Raw genomic sequence first — 20,878 nt, 5'->3', positions numbered from 1 at the left:
AACAGCATTGGACAACATTCGGAAAAGAATACCCTTCCAATGCTTTCATTCTAACTGGCCAAAAGTATTCAGTGCCTATTTACAACATTCTTCGGACGGGATCTAAATGAGCAGGTTTTCAAGTCCTGGAAGTGGAGCATCTTGTGATGACCCAGACAAGGTATAAGACCTGGTTCCCCATGGATGTGAGAACTCTCGGCAGGATAAATTGTGATTCCGGGCAGGATTCAGCATTTATTTTTCCCTAGTCATGTGTAATGTTATCAAATCTATCCAGCGGCTCAAAAGTATTTACAGAACATACCGATCCTCTTCAGGTACATCTGTTTGTTTCAGCTTCACGATTGTTACTCCAGAATCAGGTTCCTCGAATGTCATATAAACCTGCACAAAAGCCACCCACTGAGACAGTTTCTTTGATTTATAAGTTTGCAACAAAGTTGCCTAATAACTAGGCATCGCACACAAGGGGTACTATCGTCACACAAATGGCATCGACAAATTATTTAAATGTACTGTTTTTATCCTTGTATGCAATTGCGTTACAGGAAATGTTGGCAGCAGACAGTGGGCCCAACATCTTCCAGAGGTAAAGCAGTTCTCTATGAATGAGACATGTAATATGCCTCGGAGGATGTGCTACAGGAAACTCTCTGAAGCTGAACTTCGAGACAGTTGTACCATGATTGCAGTTGTCAGCACTACCGATCACATTACCAACGGCTCTAGACACGCTGCGTATCTTACACAGAGGTCTTGTGAATCCGTGGCTGTAAGAAAAATAATCCATGGCTTTCTCCTGACAAAAACATTTAATCTCGACCATAATGCTACATGTCGGCGAGAGATGCAAATCAAATCTCGAACGCGCCTCAATGTGTTTATCTAATGTGCATTTGCGGACATGAACATATCAAGCAAAAGTAGAGAAAATGAGTAGTACACATCCATGAAATAATGAACAACGCTGACTCATTTGTTGGAAGTTTGACAACTAATTATGTAAATTTGGGTAAAATGTAACAAGTTAGTTTTACACTGAATCAGTTATGCAACTGAGGAGGCACATATAAAACTAACTTGTTACATTTTACCCAAATTTACTTCCAACAAACTCCACCTTGACAACAATTTTCCTAATCCCTTGCCCACACCCATTCGTCATCTCTTCTGCGAGCCAAGAGAAGCTAAGCACCATCGCAGCTTCTCTATTGTAACTGTCTGCACGATTCTCTCGCGTATGGACCTTTTGAAGAGCTACTTTTCCACCATCGGTCACATGTCTCAAAAAATGATACCTTACATCAATGTGCTTGGTTCTCTTGTGATAAGCAGGATTTGTAGCCAAGTGAATAGCACTTTGACTGTCACAAAGTACATTCACTTTCTCCTGCATCCTTCCAATCTCATTGAGCAGACCCTTTAACCAAATTGCTTCTTTACTGGCATCTGAAGCAGCTATATATTCTGTTTCGGTAGTGGACAATGCAACTGTTTCTTAAAGCTTTGACATCCAACTAATTGCTCCACCTGCAAGAGTAAAGACATAACCTGTAGTAGATCTTTTTCTGTCCAAATCACTTACATATCCGCAGACAGATCCTTCACTACCACTAAAGATGATGCAATGGTCACTTGTGCCTCTTAGATATATTTTGTCGATATTGATAAACCATTGACCATCTAAAACACAATGCCTCCTATTTACATTAACGTCCAAAGCACTTTTTAGGAATTTTCCTACCTGTGCCTACCAGAAAAGTTAGACATTTCAAGGAGAGACCAACACCACTTTCCAGTGGCTGATGCATTTGGGTACAATATATCATCTGGACGCTGTAAACCCTTATAATATAATTTGGTTAATTGATGCAGTTTACTTCAACAGTTAGTAGTGGGCAACTTTCAAGAATAGGAAAAATTCCATTGGTTTGGTCATTTTTATCATTAACAAACATCGCTGCAGAGGCACAAATTAAGTGATGCACCAACCATATCAAATTAGACTTCTACTAGGTGTGTAGCCTTATTTAGGTGCTTAGCCCATAGGCGATAAGGTGAAAACGGCCAACTATCGGTCAAGATTCATCACCTGCTGAATCGCACAGAGAACCGATGAACTCTAGACTTAGTATACTTGGTTGAATCAGGCCAAGATTATCCTGTATTTTGGAAAGACAAAATATGAAAAATAGAAACACAGAAATTTGCCTTCAGTCGATAGATATATCCTTGTATAGTCCCATATACAATATCGATATGGCCCAGATTCAGCCATATATCGTCTAAGGGCATGGCAAAGCAAGGATACAGCTGGGATAAATTGTGGATACCACTGGTTGGGAAAAAAGAAAAAACCTAAGCACAAAGAATCATGCAAATCTACAAATTGACTCGACGATGGAAGGAGTCAGAAGGTGTTTTTTATCATTATAGGCTAATAAGGTGTTTTTCATCATTATAGGCTAATTTTAATCATCATTGGCCAACTTCACAAAGGATGTTCTTCATGCTCGTTGATTCATTTTTACTGTGAGATGATTTTAAAGAGGAACTTCAAATGTAATTTATGGCTCACTAGATGGAGCTGTGGTGCTGCACAGCTAGAGTTTTCACTAGCTACCAGAGTCTCCCTACTTACAGGATTTGGGAAATCCTAGCCCTCTCTAGTTTGACAATCTACAGATCTTCCCTTCCCCTTATGCTTGCAACTCTGTCTGCAACTCAGTAGTTTTTTGGGTTTCTCTTTTAGCCCAGATCACAGCTCTGCTTGCTAGCATTACATCGATTGCAAATCATTTTGTAAATGAATGTTGGCCTGTTGGGGCAATCTCACCATCATGCTCACAGTTGGTTCAGCTTGTTGGACTCAGTTCTCCTGTTGTGATCAGATAGTGGCATCGACCTCTGCAGGTCACTCCCTCCCAGCCCCATCCTTTCATGAATTGATGGCTGCAAAGCCACCTGATAAGCCCTCATTTATGTTAACAAGCTCACTCAAACCCTGTTGTATCTTTGGAATCTGGATCTAGCTTTTGTTCAAGAGGATGTAGATTATTTCCAGGAAAGGATTTGATTTGTAAATTCAATAACAAATCTCTGGGGAGTCACACTACTAAGTTTTTTTATTATTGAATTCATTAATCCCTTGGATAGGACCCAAGTTCTGGAAGAAGAATTTGGTTACGAGGGGTGCAAGGATTTTCATGACTTTGCCAACCCAGTTTTGACACATTAAGGATCTGATGTGAATATATATATATATATATATATAATAATAATAATTACGCACAGTCAGCAATCGCTAATGGAGTGGGATTGATCCTGGCCCTGTTCACAGTATTAGCTCAGGGCGCTCTGGCTATGTGATGTATTAGAACCCTGAGAAGGGACTCCTCTTCAACCCAGGGGGTTGTGTTGCATCAGCTGTTGTAAATTGGAATATGGGTCCCCTTTTGACATCCCTCCAGGACTGGAATTTTCCTTGGCGTTGGATTTCACCAAAACCATCACAGAGAGGGCACGGACAAAATTTGGAGGCTGGACTTCTATCAGTTCACCAGGATATGTCAATGCTCATAGACAACATCCTATAACCACTCAGCTCAGATTTCAGAAATTGGAAGATGAATCGGGTTACATGAGATCTCAATTGGAAGAAGTGATTCAGAGATTGGAATATGAATTAGGTTACATCAGATCTCAGTTGGAAGATGAATTGAGCTACATCAGATCTCAATTGGAAGAAATGATTCAGAGATTGGAAGTTGAATTGGGTTACATCAGATCTCAGTTGGAAGAAATGATACAGAGGCTGAATGAGTCAAGCATGTTGCCGGATATAACCAGAACAGCAGGAAGGATCAGCCTCCAAATGGGTAATGCAAAATGTCTCTGAATGTTATGTATTTTGACCATGTTTATGTGCTCTTACTATGCTATATACAATTATGCTGTAATCACACTCAGTACTTTTAATACACTCAGTGCTTTTAAAATAATGGAAACTCTTGATTATTAAAAAAAAAAAAAAAAAGTGACATAACCCATCCTAACTAAATTCTTGATTATTGTTTTAAAAAAATTAGTGAACATAACACATTTTAATTAAAAGACATGACAGCTCAAGGATTGGTTCAATTGGTCAAGTTCCCATCGTTAAAGCATCTTGTTAATCTGAGTTCATGGGTCATTTTTCCTCGATGCCCTTGAGTTAAGCTTTGCTAATAAACCAGCGAGAAGTGATCCTTTGTGTGGATCCACTCGGTTAGTTTTTGTATCTGTAAACATAGTGGCCACTGATCTCCGGTATCTGTAAACCACACATAAAAAATAAAAAATAAAAAATAAAAAGAAAAAGAAAAACATGACCTAATCAAGAAATATGGCTGGTCAATAATAATGAATAGTAATCAACTGAGTAATTGGCAAAAACATGGTTTAACTTTCCCACTTAATTCAATTTTGCATGTGACCTGATGAATCAGTGATGAATATTTATTGTAATAACTTTCAGCGGTGTCTACCTATATATTTCTCATAAAGATATTTAAGAGAGGAAAAAAACATACAGATCAGAACATACCATCACATAACTTTGTACTCATATCATCTCATTCATGTAGCTTATTTCATTATTCTAAATATATTTGTCCTTTATTGATTTCAGTTTATTGTCCCTTTCTATATTGAATATTTTTACACTAAATAAACTATTCAATTCATTAGAATCGGAGCCAATTTGATCTCAGCATTTGGCCACACTGCATTTAAACTTTGTTTCACCTATCTTTTGAATCGGAGCCAATTTGATCTCAGGCTTGATTATTAGGCTAGCCTATCATCTCATTCATGTAGCTTATTTCATTATTCTAAATATATTTGTCCTTTATTGATTTCAGTTTATTGTCCCTTTCTATATTGAATATTTTTACACTAAATAAACTATTCAATTCATTAGAATCGGAGCCAATTTGATCTCAGCATTTGGCCACACTGCATTTAAACTTTGTTTCACCTATCTTTTGAATCGGAGCCAATTTGATCTCAGGCTTGATTATTAGGCTAGCCTAGGGGAGAGTAAGAAGTATGCAAACAACTGAAAATTTAAAAAAAAAACAATTTTTTTTTTTTTGCACAAAACCGGTTCTGAACCGGCCGTTTTGGTACCGAACCGGCCTAGTCCAGTTCAGACCAGTATTGGGCCAAAAACGGCCAAACCAGCTGGTTCGGGTCCGGTTTTGATAACATTGTTGTGGAACCCGAGAAGAATCCACCTAAATAAAACATATCCATGTCATCGTCAGGGGCACACATCCAGAATTGTCGATGCATAAGGCGAAGGGATCAAGGATATTAATCGAGAAGTTAAAATCTTCACCACCAAACTGGGAAATGTAGCCTTGGTAGTGAGATCACTTAATAGCATTGCTTACCGAGTCCATGATTTCACTTCGCCCAGATTGTGAATTTTTCATCGGAATCTAATCAAAACAAAATTCGAGAAATCTCACTATTGCAGTGTTTACATCATTTTTCTATGGCATAAATGGATTCAGCACCATCAAGAACCCTGGGCACTCAAAATGCAACTGTTGCAGTGTTTAAATCGTTTGGCAGAAATAGATTCAGCACTATCAAGAACTCAAGCAGCACTCAAAATCCGACTGTTGCAGTGTTAAATAATAAATCGTTTGGCAAAAATAGATTCAGCACTATCAAGAACTCTTGAGGCTCTCAAAATCCTGAAGCTTGACAGGTATCACCCAAATTTTCAAAAATTTATGTCAAATTTTCTCAAAATCAGGAAGCCCTAGGACACTCAAAATCATGAAGCTTGACAGGTATATCTCAGATTTTCAAAAATTTATGCCAAATTCTCTCAAAATCAGTTTTTATATTCCAAGATTATTAACATCTGTTAAGGTTCCAATACAATAAATATCGTTATTAAACCCCTATTTCTAAGTGGAGGGAGACCAAAACAAATACAGAAGATATATGAGATCATGAAGCTTGACAGATATAACCCAGATTTTCAAAAATTTATGCCAAATTTTCTCAAAATCAGTTTTTATATTCCAAGATTATTAACATCTGTTAAGGTTCTAATACAATAAATATCGTTATTAAACCCCTATTTCTAAGTGGAGGGAGACCAAAAAACCCCTATTTCTAAGTGGAGGGAGACCAAAAAACCCCTATTTCTAAGTGGAGGGAGACCAAAACAAATACAGAAGATATATGAGATTTGTGCAATTATCAAGGTATATCTATGAGATTTGTGCAATTATCAAGGTATATCTAAAACTATTGAGGATGTCATTTATGAAGTGAGAAGGGTATTCAGGGTATTCAAAGTTTCTTTAAAACAAAGAAAGTTACAAAAAGTTATAAACAAAAAGTCAAGGAGGTATCATAGGCATCCCAACGAAATATCAAACATTTCAAATATTAACAAGTTTCAACAATGGCCATTACCATAGTCCAGTGGTTAATATCATAAAAAGGGTTATAAATCTAGTCAATATTCGGTCATACAGGGTTATAAAAGGGTTATGAGTTACAATTGTTATGGAGCGATTTTTAAAAGTTTATTTAATATCTTTTGTCAAGTCCATTGGGCCATAAAGGGTTATAACTTATGAGTTCCAATTTTTATATAGGGATTTTTAAAAGTTTATTTAAGATATTCTGTTAAGTCCATTGCGAAAGAAGATTACCAAGGGTCTAAATAAAATATTATTAAAAACAATTATTAAAGAAAAGATTAAAATTTCAATATCAAAGGATATACATTTGATCAAAGTATCTGTGTCCTTTAACCGAATTGCTAATCAAAATAAAAAGGTTTTACAGAAGATCAATGCTGCTTTAAATAAAAAGGTGTGCTCATAGAAAAGATATTATTATTTATATTGCTCTCAAATATATTTTTCTATTAGTACCAAATTTATCAATTATTAGGTTATTTACAATTTAATAATAGAAATTATACATATGATTAGTACCAAATTTATCAATTATTATATTATTTACAATTTAATAATAAAAATTATACATATGATATAAACAACATATAATTTAATATTTGAAGTCTTTCTGTGTATTTTACAATTAAATCTTTATTTAATGATGACAATGATATATATCAAAGTTTAAAGTTTATAGTTTAATATTGGAACTCTTATTTCTATATGTATTTCACAATTAAATCTTTATTTAATGATGATAGTGGCATATATCAAAGTTCACCTTTGTGGAAATATTAGAGACCTTTTCTTATAAAAAAAATAACATAGTAGAAATATTAGAGAATTTCTCTTATAAGGGAAAAAAATAACATTGTCAAAAGTTACCAATAAAATCAATCTAATAATACTGAGACTTTCATATTAAACATAAAGTAGTAATTTGCCATTTTCTTATAAGAAAAAAAAAACAGCATAGTAGGAAATTACAATTAACACCAATCTAATACCACTAAAACTTCCATATTAAACCTAAAGTAGCAGAGACTTTCATATTAAACATAAAGTAGTAATTTAACATTTTCTTGTAAGAAAAAAAAACATAGTAAGAAGTTACAATTAACACCGATCTAATACCACTAAGACTTATATATTAAACCTAAAGTAGCAATTTGACATTCTCTTACAAAAAAACATAGCACTGTAGGAAGTTAAAATTACGACAGTTATAGTAACATTATAACACTAGAAGACTTTAACAACATTTCAATAGTGATTTTGCACAATAATCAGAAGCTAATAAGAAAAAAAACAAAGTTGTTTTGATAAAAAAAAACAAATAAATTTATGAATTTTTGTGAAAATTTAGCATATAAATTGAAAAATTAAAAAATAAAAATAAAAAAACACAACAAACACTAAAAAAACTTAGTGGGAAAGTAAAAAAATGATTAATAAGGAAACAATGACTATCCATATTGAAATATAGAAATCAAGTATAGAAATCCAAACATAAATTTCTAAACTTACGAATTTTTGTGAAAAATTAACATATAAATTCAAAAAAAAAAAATCACAACAACAAACATTAAGAAACTTACCATGAAAAAAATTAATGATTAATGAGGACAACGACTATCCATATTGAAATATAGAAATCAAGTATAGAAATCCAAACCCCAGTAGAGGAGACCATACCAATCCAATTGACATCAAAAAATTTCGAAACGAAATCAAAAATTTTAAAAAACTATAATATATATATAGATAAACTTCTCAACCAATAATTCACCAGACATATACTCCCACAACAAAACATATAGACTGCCTTATAGACTGCCTTGGGATAATGTCATTGTAACACATGATCTATCCACCATGATGACAAATCAATGCACCATGATGGCTTTGTAATCATATAATTCATATTATTAAAAATATATATATATATATATAATTCGTATTATTTATTATTTTATGATTTTTTGAAATATTCATTATTTTATATATACTTTTCAATTATGAATTACTATTTACAATTTTTTTTTTGTCTTTTTTATGTTATGGGCCCTACTTTTGGACCGCCACATTCCCTCTTTGTTCTTGGAATAAGTCTTACAATCGAGTGATCCACATGAATTGCGAACGAACGGAGGCCAAACCCACGTTGACGTCACCTCATTTTGGCCTGCAATTCCTCCTCGTGTACTATTATTTCTCAAAAGCTATTTCATGGTGATTGTGCATTTGACCATCCAAGGTCATCCACCCTTGCTCCAATGCCCAAAATTAAACGACCCAAGTGCCAATTAAAGGACAAAATTAAACGAGGAAGTACTAGGAAGGTAAAGTGTAGGTGAAATGCATCATTTGGTGGAAGCCTACAGTAATTTTATTTATTAGCCATACATGTCTGAAGAAGAGGGTATTGGTAGGAGGTTGCATGATTTTACTTAAGGAGTGCATATGAAGAGAGGAGGAAAAAAGAAAAGAAAAGCTGAAAAAGGCGACAAACAGTAAAAAGAAAACTTGAAAAAGAAGAATAAAGGCTAGTGAAAATTTCATTTGTGGAATTGTTGATAATAGTAGCATTAGACAATTACTTTTACACAGGTCAAGGTGTTTAAACATACATTTGGAAGTTCTCAAAGTGATTTAATCATAACAAAATTATTTCAAACAAAAGAATAATTAAAATAAAGTGAGTTTAACCTAATAACATATAAAAATTATTTGCATTAGTTGCATTAGTGAATTAAATGAATTTTAACCACTAATTTTAATTTCAACCATCAACCATTTTGGAGATTAGAATTGTGGACTCAATCAAAAGCTCAAGCTTATAGAAGCAAAGTTAAAAGAGAAAGACACAAGACTCAAGCTTAGAAAAGCAAGGCTAAAAAAGAAAGAGTTTGAGACACAATATTGTGACTCAAGGAGATCTCAGCAAAAATGAATGACTTGGAGAGTTTGAGACACAATATTGTGACTCAAGGAGATCTCAGCAAAAATGAATGACTTTGATTTAGAGATCAACTCAATGGAGGAGAATGCAAGCAAATTGCAGCAAGAGGAAGATAACCCAACAACCATGAGCCGCAAGAGGGGCCCATACAGCAGCAATGCAGAGGATTAAACAGCTGTGCACAGCAGTTGGGTGTTAAAGTCCTGCAAACCTAGCAACTGGTATTTAGTTCCTAGCTAAAAACTGATTTACTGAATAAATACACAGCTAAGTTCCTAAGTACCTCCTGAGCTACAATTTTCAACATCAGCCAGCAGTGTACAGCCCAATGTTGCACAAAAAGGATCCAAACTGGGAACTGCATCCCGTACAGATCAGTGGGGGATCCACCGTCAGATCCGCGGTTCAGAAATCCAACACCACAGATCAGGCCAGCAAAGATGGTTCCTGGAAATTCAGAACTGGGTCGGCCCGATCTGACGGTGGATCTATCCTGGATCTGCGGCAGATCAGCATGGATCCTAAGCGGATCCAAAGGGAGAAAAGTGGTTCCACATAGTTCTAAATTTTCCTAATTTTTTCTTCGACTTAAGTTGGGTTGGGGCTTCTCAAACACTTCCAAGGTGCTCCTTAGATGCTTCCTAGATGCTCCCTTGTAGTAATATTAAATTCTTAAAATAAAAGAAACATTTTTCTTTATCTTTCATTTTCATCTTTTTACTTAAATTTTTAACATCACCATGAAATGACTCATGGTGTTTGAAAGTGGTTCCAGCCTCATCGGACTTCATATGGAGAAAATATAGTTTCACATCCTATTCAAAATTCAGGATCAATGGGATTGGGCATTTCATTAGATTATATCATGTATGAGGGTATGTGATTGACATTTAATCAAGAGCACCAAGCCCTATATGTACCCTAGTGTTGGTGGCATTAATTGTTGAACTCCTTTGTCATGCCCTTAGCAAAAAATTACCTTTCAATCAAGTCAAAATCATCAATCAAGCATGTTAAGCTTTTTCTACCATATTTTAAGGCTTGGATTAGATAGTTTGATCAAACTTGAGCAATGTTGACTAATATCCCTAGTCCATCAAGGTAGAAGCAAAGGCTAGACATGAGGAGAAGAATCTAGATTCTAAATGATTAATGCATCTAGATGGTTGATGCTGGAATAATTAATGAACAAAGGCTAGACAAGAGAAGAAGAATCAAGATTCTACGCTGGAATAATTAATGAACAAAGGCTAGACAAGAGAACAAGAATCAAGATTCTAGAAGGTTGATGGATCTAAATGCTCTAATAATTAATCATTAATTTATAATGGAGGTCATATCTATCTTGATTCATGTACAAATACACATGTTTCCATATCATCTCCCACTAATTTGGTATTTTGGATATTTTTTAAATATAAATACAAAAAAAATATAAAATATATATATAAGAGAACCTTCAGCTTCCCAGATTTTTGGAAAATGATGCATCCACAGATCAGCTTCGGCCCCGCTTCGTGCGACATTGGTACAGCCACAACAGCGTAGACACAGCATGGCACAAGCAGCAGTATACAGCCACAGCAGGCTGTGAGTAACCCAGAAACAAGCCGCAGATAGAAATACAGCCACACAGGCAGGCGTACAATACCACATGTAAATGTACGGCCCCGCGGCCAAACCAGAACAAGCCACGGGTAGCAGGTTCGACAGGCAGAAAACAGGTAATTCTCTAGGGGGAGTTGGCTCAATTTTCCTGTAGCTTGTGATTTTCTCGGTGAGCAGATCATTTCCCAGATTAATGCACGACAGGATTTAAAGTTATTACTGAACAACAGATTTAAAGGGCAGAAATTTCTGCGTGCATGTGTGAGATTGACTAATTTTTGCTTCGACTGATTTATTTTTAATTTACTGCTAAAATTCCAACAGTGTTGTTTATTTAGTAAGTTTAAATTTTTATTAATTTAGAGGAAGGAAATTTACTAGAAAATGCCAGTTGCTGGGGTTGAGTAAAATTAACATAAATTTCTTTATGTAAATTTTTTGAGTTTAAAAGAGCCCATCTGGACTCTTTAAGAGATCAGGGAGCATAACTTCATTTAAAAATTGCATAATCCCTTGAGACCTGAACACTATAAAATTCCATTTTCCAAAAACGAACATAAATCTCTAATGAAATTTTTATGACTAGCTGTCTGCATGTTGCCTGTTAGTAGGAATTTTGGGTGCATGATTTTTCATTGTGGCTACGTACTCTAAGGTTCATTTTCCAATTACAACCTTGCTTGTGTGTTTCTTTTCAAATATACAAGGCTACATCAAATTTGGTATTAGAGTGACCTACTGTAGAGAACAAATCCAGCTTGAAAAGTGCTTGTTCTTGGAGGAATTTGCAACTCCAACAAGGTAGTTTTGCTGGATAAAATTGTAAAAACAGGGAATTTATGTAAGAGTAGCAGTATGGTTAATAGAAGAGGAACAAGCAAGCAATGGAGAGGTAGAAAGCAAATGTAGATGCTACAGATGAGGTAACCCAGGAACTGGGAATTGAGAGCTATCCAAGATAGGCTGAAACTTGAGAACCATATACATAGTCTAGAGAAAATGAGCAACAGTAGAAGCTCATTATGTGAGTGATAATGAACTCTTAGTTCCATAAGAAGAAGCTAAGACAGTTGAAGCCCCAAAACAGAGAATCGTCAAAGCCTTATCAGATTTGAAGGGAACACAAAACATGGAAACCCCTACCTATCCAGAAAGCCTAAACCCATAGGAGTTAATTGACTGAATAAGGGACATTTTCTTTGCTATAGAGCAAATTGAAGACCCTAAGATAGCGAAGATGGCTTGGATGATGTTGAAAGGACATGCATCCTTATGGAATAGTGATGATGGAGAGAGTTGTAATTAGGTATATCAATGGCTTACGGTATGTCATTCAAGATGACCTAAGCATAATGAGAATTAGGATAATGGGAGAAACCTATCAGCTTGCCCTGAAGTCTAAGGAGGAATTGTTAAGAAGGTAACAAAGTGCTGTAAGGGAAAACCATAAGAGGTAAGGGTAGAGGTACAATTGGAAGAGGACAAAGTAGTGGGATTAAGAGTGAGAAAGGCAGTAATGAAAAGGTTGTGTAACAAAGATTTGGAAGAAGCAAGCTTTCAAAGGTAGAGGAACCTTTGAATGTAGAAGACACTTCTTCTGAATGTCTAAAAGATTTACATACTAATGGAAGACAAGTGACTAAGACTCAAGTGGCTCAAGGAGCTAAGGGCACACCTAAACTTGATGTTTAGAAGAACATTATTGAAGCTAGAAAGCTAGGTGGAAAAGAAGCAGCTAGACCAAAGGAAGTCAATTTTCAAAACCATCAACAAAATTGAAACTTCCAATTTTGATTCAATTTTGCCAAAATTGAAACTTCCAATTTTGACATATAGCATTAAGGTATTTAAACAATCAGTGTAAGTTGAATCAAGGGCATATGAAGTGGGTTGAATTTATGCATAATTATACATTTTTGTTGAAGCACGGATCAGGTAAATCAAATAGAGTTGCAGATGCCTTGAGTAGGAAATCATCCTGGTAATAGGATTGGCAGAGATTAAAAAACAATGTATGAAGAAGATCCAGATTTTACTTAAGCATGGAAGGCAAGTAAAGAGTCATGGAGCATTGATATAACTCCCTACTTAGACTTTTTCAATCAATAAAGGCTTTTACTAAAAATCATCAACTGTATATTCCAAGAGGATTACAAGGGAAATCTGATTAAAGAGTTGCCTAATGTTAGTTTAAGAGGAGTCTGGACATTTTGGTGATTGATGAGACTCAGGCTTTAGTTGAGGAGCAGTACTACTAGTTGAGAATGGCTAACTAAGTCAATTTGTTAATATGCAAAAGATAGCTATCAAAATACGTGGCTATACATGCCATTCCAACTACCAAAAGCACCATGGGAGAACATTGGCATAGATTTTTTGTTGGGCTTGTCAAGAACTCAATGAGGTAATGATTCAATATTTGTTATCGTTGACATATTTGCTAAAATGGCATACCATTGCAACAAGATTAATGATGCACAGTTGTCTTGTATTTTCAAAGAAACTGTAAGATTGCACAGATTGCTTAGAAGCACAACATCGGTTTGTCAGACATTTCTAGAGAACACTATGGAAGAAATTAAATACCAGATTATAATTGAGCTATGCCCATCATCCAGAAATTGATGGACAAACTGAGGTTGTTAACCAAAGTCTTGGAAACTTATTAAATTCTTGGTTGTTGAAGGACCGGGACAATGGGATCAACTGTTGGCACAAACTGAATTTGCATATAGTAATTTACTAAATAAATCTACATGTAGAAGTCCAGTCCAAAATTGTTGCTATAAGATCCCCAAAACAAGTGGTTGACTTGGTACCATTATCAAAAGGAAACCAAAAGAGTGCATATACCGAGTCTTTCAAAATCACATGAAAGCATTTCATGAACAAGTGTAGGAATAGTTATAAAATAGCAGCCAACAATACAAGCAGAGTGCTGATACAACAGGAAGAATCAAAAGTTGCCAAGAAGGAGATCTAGCTTTAGCACATTTGAAAAAAGAAAAATTTCTTAAAGGCTCTTATGAAACATTGAAGATGAAGAAGATTGGTCCTCGTAAATAAACTTATGTTTTGGAGCTGCTCGCAGAGTCGGGCATCTCACCCAAAGTTAATGTTGTTGATTTATATGAATATCATGAAGGGATAACTGAAGAATGTGATGATCATATAACTAATTGAAAGGGGCAGATTCCTAAACGTGAGAAAGAGAAAATCACAAAAATTCTAGATAAAACGGATTGCAAAAAGAACATGAAGCCAAAAGGCCAAGGAATATGTAATTCATTGGAAGAATAAAGGCCTAGATGAAGCCACACGGATTCCAGAAAGGGAGTTGGAACAATATAACCGTTCTCTGTTGATTTTCCTACCAATCTTGTGACCAAGAACTCACTTCTTTCTTACCTATGAGACTTTATGCACGTGCTCTACAATTTTTCTCCAGCATTGGATATGGCCTATCAATCCAATGGAGCTTGTGCATTGCAGATGGTTGGGCATACATAGAGGGAACTGCTTTTGGATCTCTGCAATCCCTCCTCACCACTGGATTGAGTCCCGTGATAAGTGGCCCACGTGAATTACAGAATGAGGCCAGCCCCATGTTGACATCAGCTCATTTGGCCCACAATTCCTCCCCACGTAGGATTATTTTAGCCCTCATCAACCTAACGCTGTTTCTCAGTGATGTGTATATATGACCATCCAATGTCATCCACCCTTTCTCCAATGCCCAAATTTAAATGACCCAGTATCATCAAATAACAAAATTAAGCGGGGAAGTACTTAGGTCGGTGGAGTGTGGGTGTGTGGAATCATTTGATGGAATCCCACCCTAATTCATTATGAAACATAAATGTACGAGGAAGGGGCTATTATTACAGGGGTGAGGGAGCACATATGAAGAGAGGAACATTAAAAAAAAAATGGAGAGAAAGAATGAATAAGGAAACGAAGGAGAAGGGAAAAATTTGCAGTAGAATATTGAAGAGTCCAGCTGCAAAAAATTAGAGACTAGTGAATATTCTCTTAGATGTTTTTCTTTATGAGACTTAGAGACTTAGAGAGGGCATGCTGCATACCTTTATTTAAGAATTGTAGAATCCCTCGAGGCTGAAGACTATAAATCTCCATCTTCAGAAACTATTATAAATCTGCTGATGAAATTTTCATGACTGCGTGTGTGCATGGTGCCCGTTTTAGTGAGAATTTTGAGTGCATAATAATTTTTCATTGTGGCTATGTACTCTGAGTTTCATTTTCTAATTGCAGCCATGATTGTGATTTTCCTTCAAAACACATACAGGGCCACATAAAGAGGCTGTTTTCCACCCATAGTCACACTGAAATATACATTTTGTTCCATATTTTAGGAGAATTTCAGCGGCACAAAAGCTCAGTAAACCAGAAGAGAATTCATTTCTTGAAAATTTTGCAATGTAGTTTATATTTAAATTTTTATTGCTTTTTTAAGTGTGTTTTTATAATTTTGAGACTTTTGGACTTTTGGGGGTTTATAGGTCCATGGGTATGGAATAGTAAGTTGGCCATACCTTATAAGTATTGGACTTTAGTGGCCAATATGCCTGAATATTACTACTGTGACTCTATCCAATATACACGTTCTTCACTCTAATGCTCCCCAGCGCTCATAGAACGAGGCCAGCTTAGCTCCAGCCACTCCCTCGAGGATATCATTCATCAGGGTATTGATACCTTCAGTTATCGATGACTCTGGCAAGCCTATATCACTGCCCACTTACTCATCTTCAGCAGCAAGCTCCAAATCCCGCTCCAATTCCAGTGGCTACTAGAAATCCTCTCCTCTGTTTGGCAATGGGGCATGAATGCACTTTCTTTAATCTTCTCTTGCCTAGAAAGCTATTTCTGCTCTCAGGAGTTGTTTTCACACTCCCACATTTTATTTACAGAGCAGTCTACCTATCAGACAGTTCAGACAGTTTTTCTACTTTAAAAGAGAATTTGGCGCCAGGTTCAGAAATTTTATGAATTTTAGTTGTTTGGCAATGGGGAATGAATGCACTTTCTTTAATCTTCTCTTGCCTAGAAAGCTAGTTCTGCTCTCAGGAGTTGTTTTCACACTCCCACATTTTATTTACAGAGCAGTCTACCTATCAGACAGTTCAGACAGTTTTTCTACTTTAAAAGAGAATTTGGCACCAGGTTCAGAATATGAATTTTATGAATTTTAGTTGTTTAAAATGAATTTTTGAATGTATAAATGAATTCCGTGCCAGTTTGCTATAAACTACAAAACTAAAAATTCCAAAAAGTCTCTCCAAAATTTTGAGGACACTTTAGCATTGACAGGAAAAAACGGCAGGAAAAGGTTAAAAACATCTAACAGTTAGACTCTGGCTTTATTTACATAGGATAAAAGCACACCCACATTGTATTTATACTGAAATGAATGTAGGGGTTGCTTTGTCACTCCCACATTGTATTTACATGGTGGATAACTCCTATTGGTGGCATTGACCTACCACTACTTTTTACACTGACGTACTTCTTTAAGTATCATTGACTTACTTTTTACACTGGATGTTCTATTTCAGTCTCATTCACCTACTTTGACATGTAATAGTTTGCGATCGCATCTTATCTCGGGTAGGCTATCTAGGCAACACGATTTACTGCAGCACCCATTCTGTAGATGGTAGCTAGCTAAAAGACTGCATTTTAATTTTTAGTAAATCGTGCGGCCTAGATATTCGATCACAAACTATTACATGTCAAAGTATATATATATGAGCCAATACCTGAAGCTCGATGATATTTGTAATATTTTATATCTTCTGTAATGTGTTGTATCCGGACTACATATGGATTCAGTATATGTATGCTATATAGATAAAAGACCTAATTCCTGAAGCTTGATGATATTTTTTATATTTTCTGTAATGTGTTGTTTCCGGAATACCCATATATTTTTCCATGCCATTTAGACTTTCAGACCGGAAGCAAGCGTAGAGCTTAAATTCGAAATTTAAAATTGTTCTCCAAAACATCAGGCAATGTAAAGGGGCAGACGGAGAAAGAGAGTGTGAGTGAGCATACCGTAGAATAGTGCCCATCTATCCAATTGCTGAATCTCCATTTTTGAACAATGAGCTTCCCTTGCTGAAGCTCCTGATTAACGCCAGTGATGGCCCCGTCGAAGAGCGAGAATGATCCGCCCACCTCCCTGCTTATCTTGGCATTGCTCTGCGAGAATCCTTTCCACCGGTTGTCATCCATGAGAATATCATAAATATCACTGGCCCTGCAATTGAATCTCTCTGTTAACATAATCGTTTTAAATCCCTCTCTAACAGCAGGCTTTAATGAGGAATTCTTATCGACTGTCTGAGCAGCTTTGGTTGATTTGGGCGGCGTCTTGTTCTGGAGCTCCTCTTTAGCGGGTCCACCGGAAGCCATGAGATCGACATACTGCCTGACCTTTTTCAATATGAAAGGTTTCCCTTTGGACAGAAAGGCTTCTCGGAGTCGCACACCGACGGGACCGTTGTCTGTCACGGTGATGTTGATGTCGGGATCTTCACCCGCCCCGGCATTCTCGTCGGCAATGTAAGGCAATTCCACTCGGCCACTTACCTTGGCAAGGGTACCCCCCTGGGCATCCTTGGCCTCGCCCTCCCAGAGGACCCTAACACTAATCTCGTAGCCCGGAATGATTTTCCCTTTCCGGATATTAACATATGCCTCTCCGTCCACCTTCTCCACCTTGGTCGTCTTGATCCACAGATTCCCCTCTCCGCTCATGATGGCAATGCCCTCCAGGAGGTGGGACAGCGTCTTCTTCGACCACTCCATGCAATCTTTCTCCACCCAATGCCAGTTATGGACATTGGTTCCATCCGGCCTCTCCTCCACGATCCATCTCTTGTCACCTTGCCCAAATTTGGCCATCAAATCCAATCCTATTCTGCTTAGCTCACCACAATGGCCAATAGCCTCCACAGCAACCCGTCGGTCAAAACGCAATAGAAGAGGAGAAATGAAATGGCCGAAGGCTTACAAGATATCCATATATATATATCTCGATGGGGTCAGGTGCTTTCAAGGTTTTTCTAGATGGTTCTGTTAATGAGAAGAGTCTGGAAAATATATTACCACACATTTCCTTTGAGAGGCGCCCATCTTCGATCGTCCGGGCTACCTCGATTCCATTACTATTTCCCATTACTAAGGATGATAAAATCATCGAAGCCCGTTCCGTCCAGCTCTTTCTCCCCTTCATTCAGTCACGTGTTCACCAAACTGAAAGCGCAACATGTTGTAAAATGCAGCGAACCAACAAATACTCCACTCCCGGGCCATTACCCGACGATTGACACCGTAGCTTCAACCATGAACACAAATTCCATTGGAATAAAAAGGCTTTTTAATTCGTTTCAACGTTTTATTTATTCAAATTTCAATTACACATTTATGATCGAGGGGGCAAAACTTTCCTTGTGTTGTTAAAAAATTGTTAATGGTTACCTGGCGAGTGGTCCTTCGGGATCAGCCTCGTGAAAGCTTGTACTAGGTAGCACATGTACAAAATTTCTAAATGATGAAAGTGGAGTAGTTAAGGTTTAACCTTTATTAAGTAAGAGTTATTTAATTGTGTAATAAATTACTTTCTAATTGATGAAACATTATGCTAATATAGGATATGGAGTCAAACCTTTTATCGAGATTCAAAATTCTAATTAAATTGTTCCATTTGAGTCTTTTACTCATTTTAATGTGCATAAAACCTTTAAAAGAATCATTCGCATAAGGATCATTTCATTATACATAATATGTGGATGGAGGCTTTATGACTTACCAGGAGGGACTACACAATTACACATATTGACAGGGAAAAAAACAAAAAGGCAACTACTTTATCCAAAATCGGCCTATCTTCTCCCCAGGGTTTTTGGAGAATGTAAATCACAGTGGACAATATCTCCTACCAGATTCAAGATTTTTGCTTACCGAGTACATAATGTCTTTCTTATGAAGAATATCTTATATGTACTTTTTTTCTCCCTCTTTTATTCTCATATATTTGTCACAGGGACAGTTTGATATCTTTCTTCGTTCTTATATATTCTCTTTCCTCAACATGTTCATATTAGGTTGATCAGGTTATCTATGTATGTCCTTTCCACTATGTTGTGGCATTATACCACACCCTTGACATAGTTGTTGGTTTTGTTTTCCTCTCATCTCATATATAAGCATATGGATGTATTTACTATTTTGATGAATATAATACAAATATATAGCTTTTTTTTCGTGCTGAAAAATAATATGTGGATGGAGGTATTTCATCATGTTTCTATGTTATTTTATTAAATTTATGGTTGGAAAGAGTTTGTGGTTGGAGGCATTTCATCGTGTTTCTATGTTATTTTATTAAATTTGTGGTTGGAAATAAGGTATTTTCAAAGATTAGTTTATTGTATATTTATGTTTTTGGATATTGGGGTTAGGTACAAGTTTTGAGTGATTTTTGTTAAAGTGGAACAAATGCCTTAACACTTATTTGTTAATCCACGGTAAATAATCTGTGAGTGAACACATTTTGTGTGCAAACTAGTTACTTGCAAGTTTTTATGCAAAGTAAAATGCAATTCAAGATAGGTGGCTCCTAAAATTGATTTGCACTTAAGATTGTTTTTAATAGTTTTGAATTTAACTATTGACCTTTGTTGTAGTGTTTTCTTCTCAAAGATGCACAAAAAGAATTCACTTAAGATTGTGGATGACAATTAATCTCAACAATATAAATGGCTGCTAAACATTGTAGATCTACAATAACTAATAGAAACAAAATTTGTCAAAGTCTGGATCTATGCCATAATCATAGTTAGACAGCAAAAAGAAAGAGTAATAACTTCAATCATCCAATGGAAACCAGATATGTAAAGAATAATTTTATTATAACACGTGAAGAGAACAGATAAATGTTACCAGTCCCCCTCTATGGGATGGGTTCTTGGCTATCATCAAACGTCTTCAGCTTGTGTAGAGTCTCTCCTCTATAATTCATAAACCCAGCGAAAATATGGTGTGCAACAATGAAAATAATCAGAGTTACAACAGTGAGTACAACAATGAAAATAAGCAAAAGTAAATAATGAAAGGAAAACTCTTCTATTTATAACAAAATATTGAGTTATCCTCGAATAATGAGCAATAATAAAATATTATTGATCCCATTCTTGGAATAACCACGTGGAATATTATATTTGGTTAGGAGGAAAAAAGTATTTAAACTTTTATTTAAAAATAATAAATAAATAAATGATTTATTTATCATCTCAAGGAATTAGTTAAGGAATAATAAACAAATAAGGATTTATTTAATTATTCCTAAGGGATTTAGTCAAATTTAACAAAGAATAATAATTAATTAATTATTCTTAGAGAAAATAAGATAAATAATGATTTATCTGTTTATTTTTCATGATTGGGTCAAATTTGACAAGGAATAATAATAAAACAATGGTTTAATTAATTATTCCTATAAGAAAATCAAATAAATAGTGATTTATTTAATTATTCTTCATGGGTTTAACTATAAATTACTTAATAAATGTGGTTTATTAGGTAATTTCTCACAGTGAAAGCAATTTTACTATGGTAAAATTGGTTTTACATGGTGTACTTCCGTCCATCTAGTAAATTAGGCTAGATGATCAATTTTTTGGTGATAACAACCTTACTATGGTAAAATTGCAGATCCAAATAAATACACCATACAATTAGAGTAGATGTTTTTCTAGAAACATACTTCATTCAATCAAAGTGGTTTATAAAGGCATGAAATATC

The 20,878-nt window shown here is 35.6% G+C and overlaps 1 protein-coding gene across 3 annotated transcripts in view; it reads right to left on the bottom strand.

Annotated features, from left to right (window-relative positions):
- The window catches only part of LOC149239028 (uncharacterized), a 50,975-nt gene extending 32,624 nt beyond the window's left edge, over positions 1 to 18,351 (bottom strand). Inside the window, exons 1-2 of one of the 3 annotated variants that reach the window (XM_089373294.1) lie at positions 17,125 to 18,343; positions 305 to 384 (exon numbers count right to left, since the gene is read on the bottom strand). In XM_089373294.1, the coding sequence (XP_089229420.1) occupies positions 305 to 384; positions 17,125 to 17,976 (932 nt within the window). In that variant the 5' untranslated portion in view covers positions 17,977 to 18,343. Of the gene's footprint in view, positions 1 to 304; positions 385 to 17,124 lie in introns of all 3 variants that reach the window. The other 2 variants (XM_089373295.1, XM_089373296.1) reach the window with 2 other exon arrangements.
- Positions 18,352 to 20,878: the final 2,527 nt, after the last annotated feature.

Source organism: Pinus tabuliformis, chromosome 8 (assembly GCF_031772625.1).
Source record: "Pinus tabuliformis cultivar Carrire ecotype Pingquan chromosome 8, CPIR1, whole genome shotgun sequence".
NCBI classification, from domain to species: Eukaryota; Viridiplantae; Streptophyta; class Pinopsida; order Pinales; family Pinaceae; genus Pinus; species Pinus tabuliformis.
Note: the sequence above shows the minus strand (reverse complement) of the source record. Positions and strands in the feature narration are given on the sequence as shown.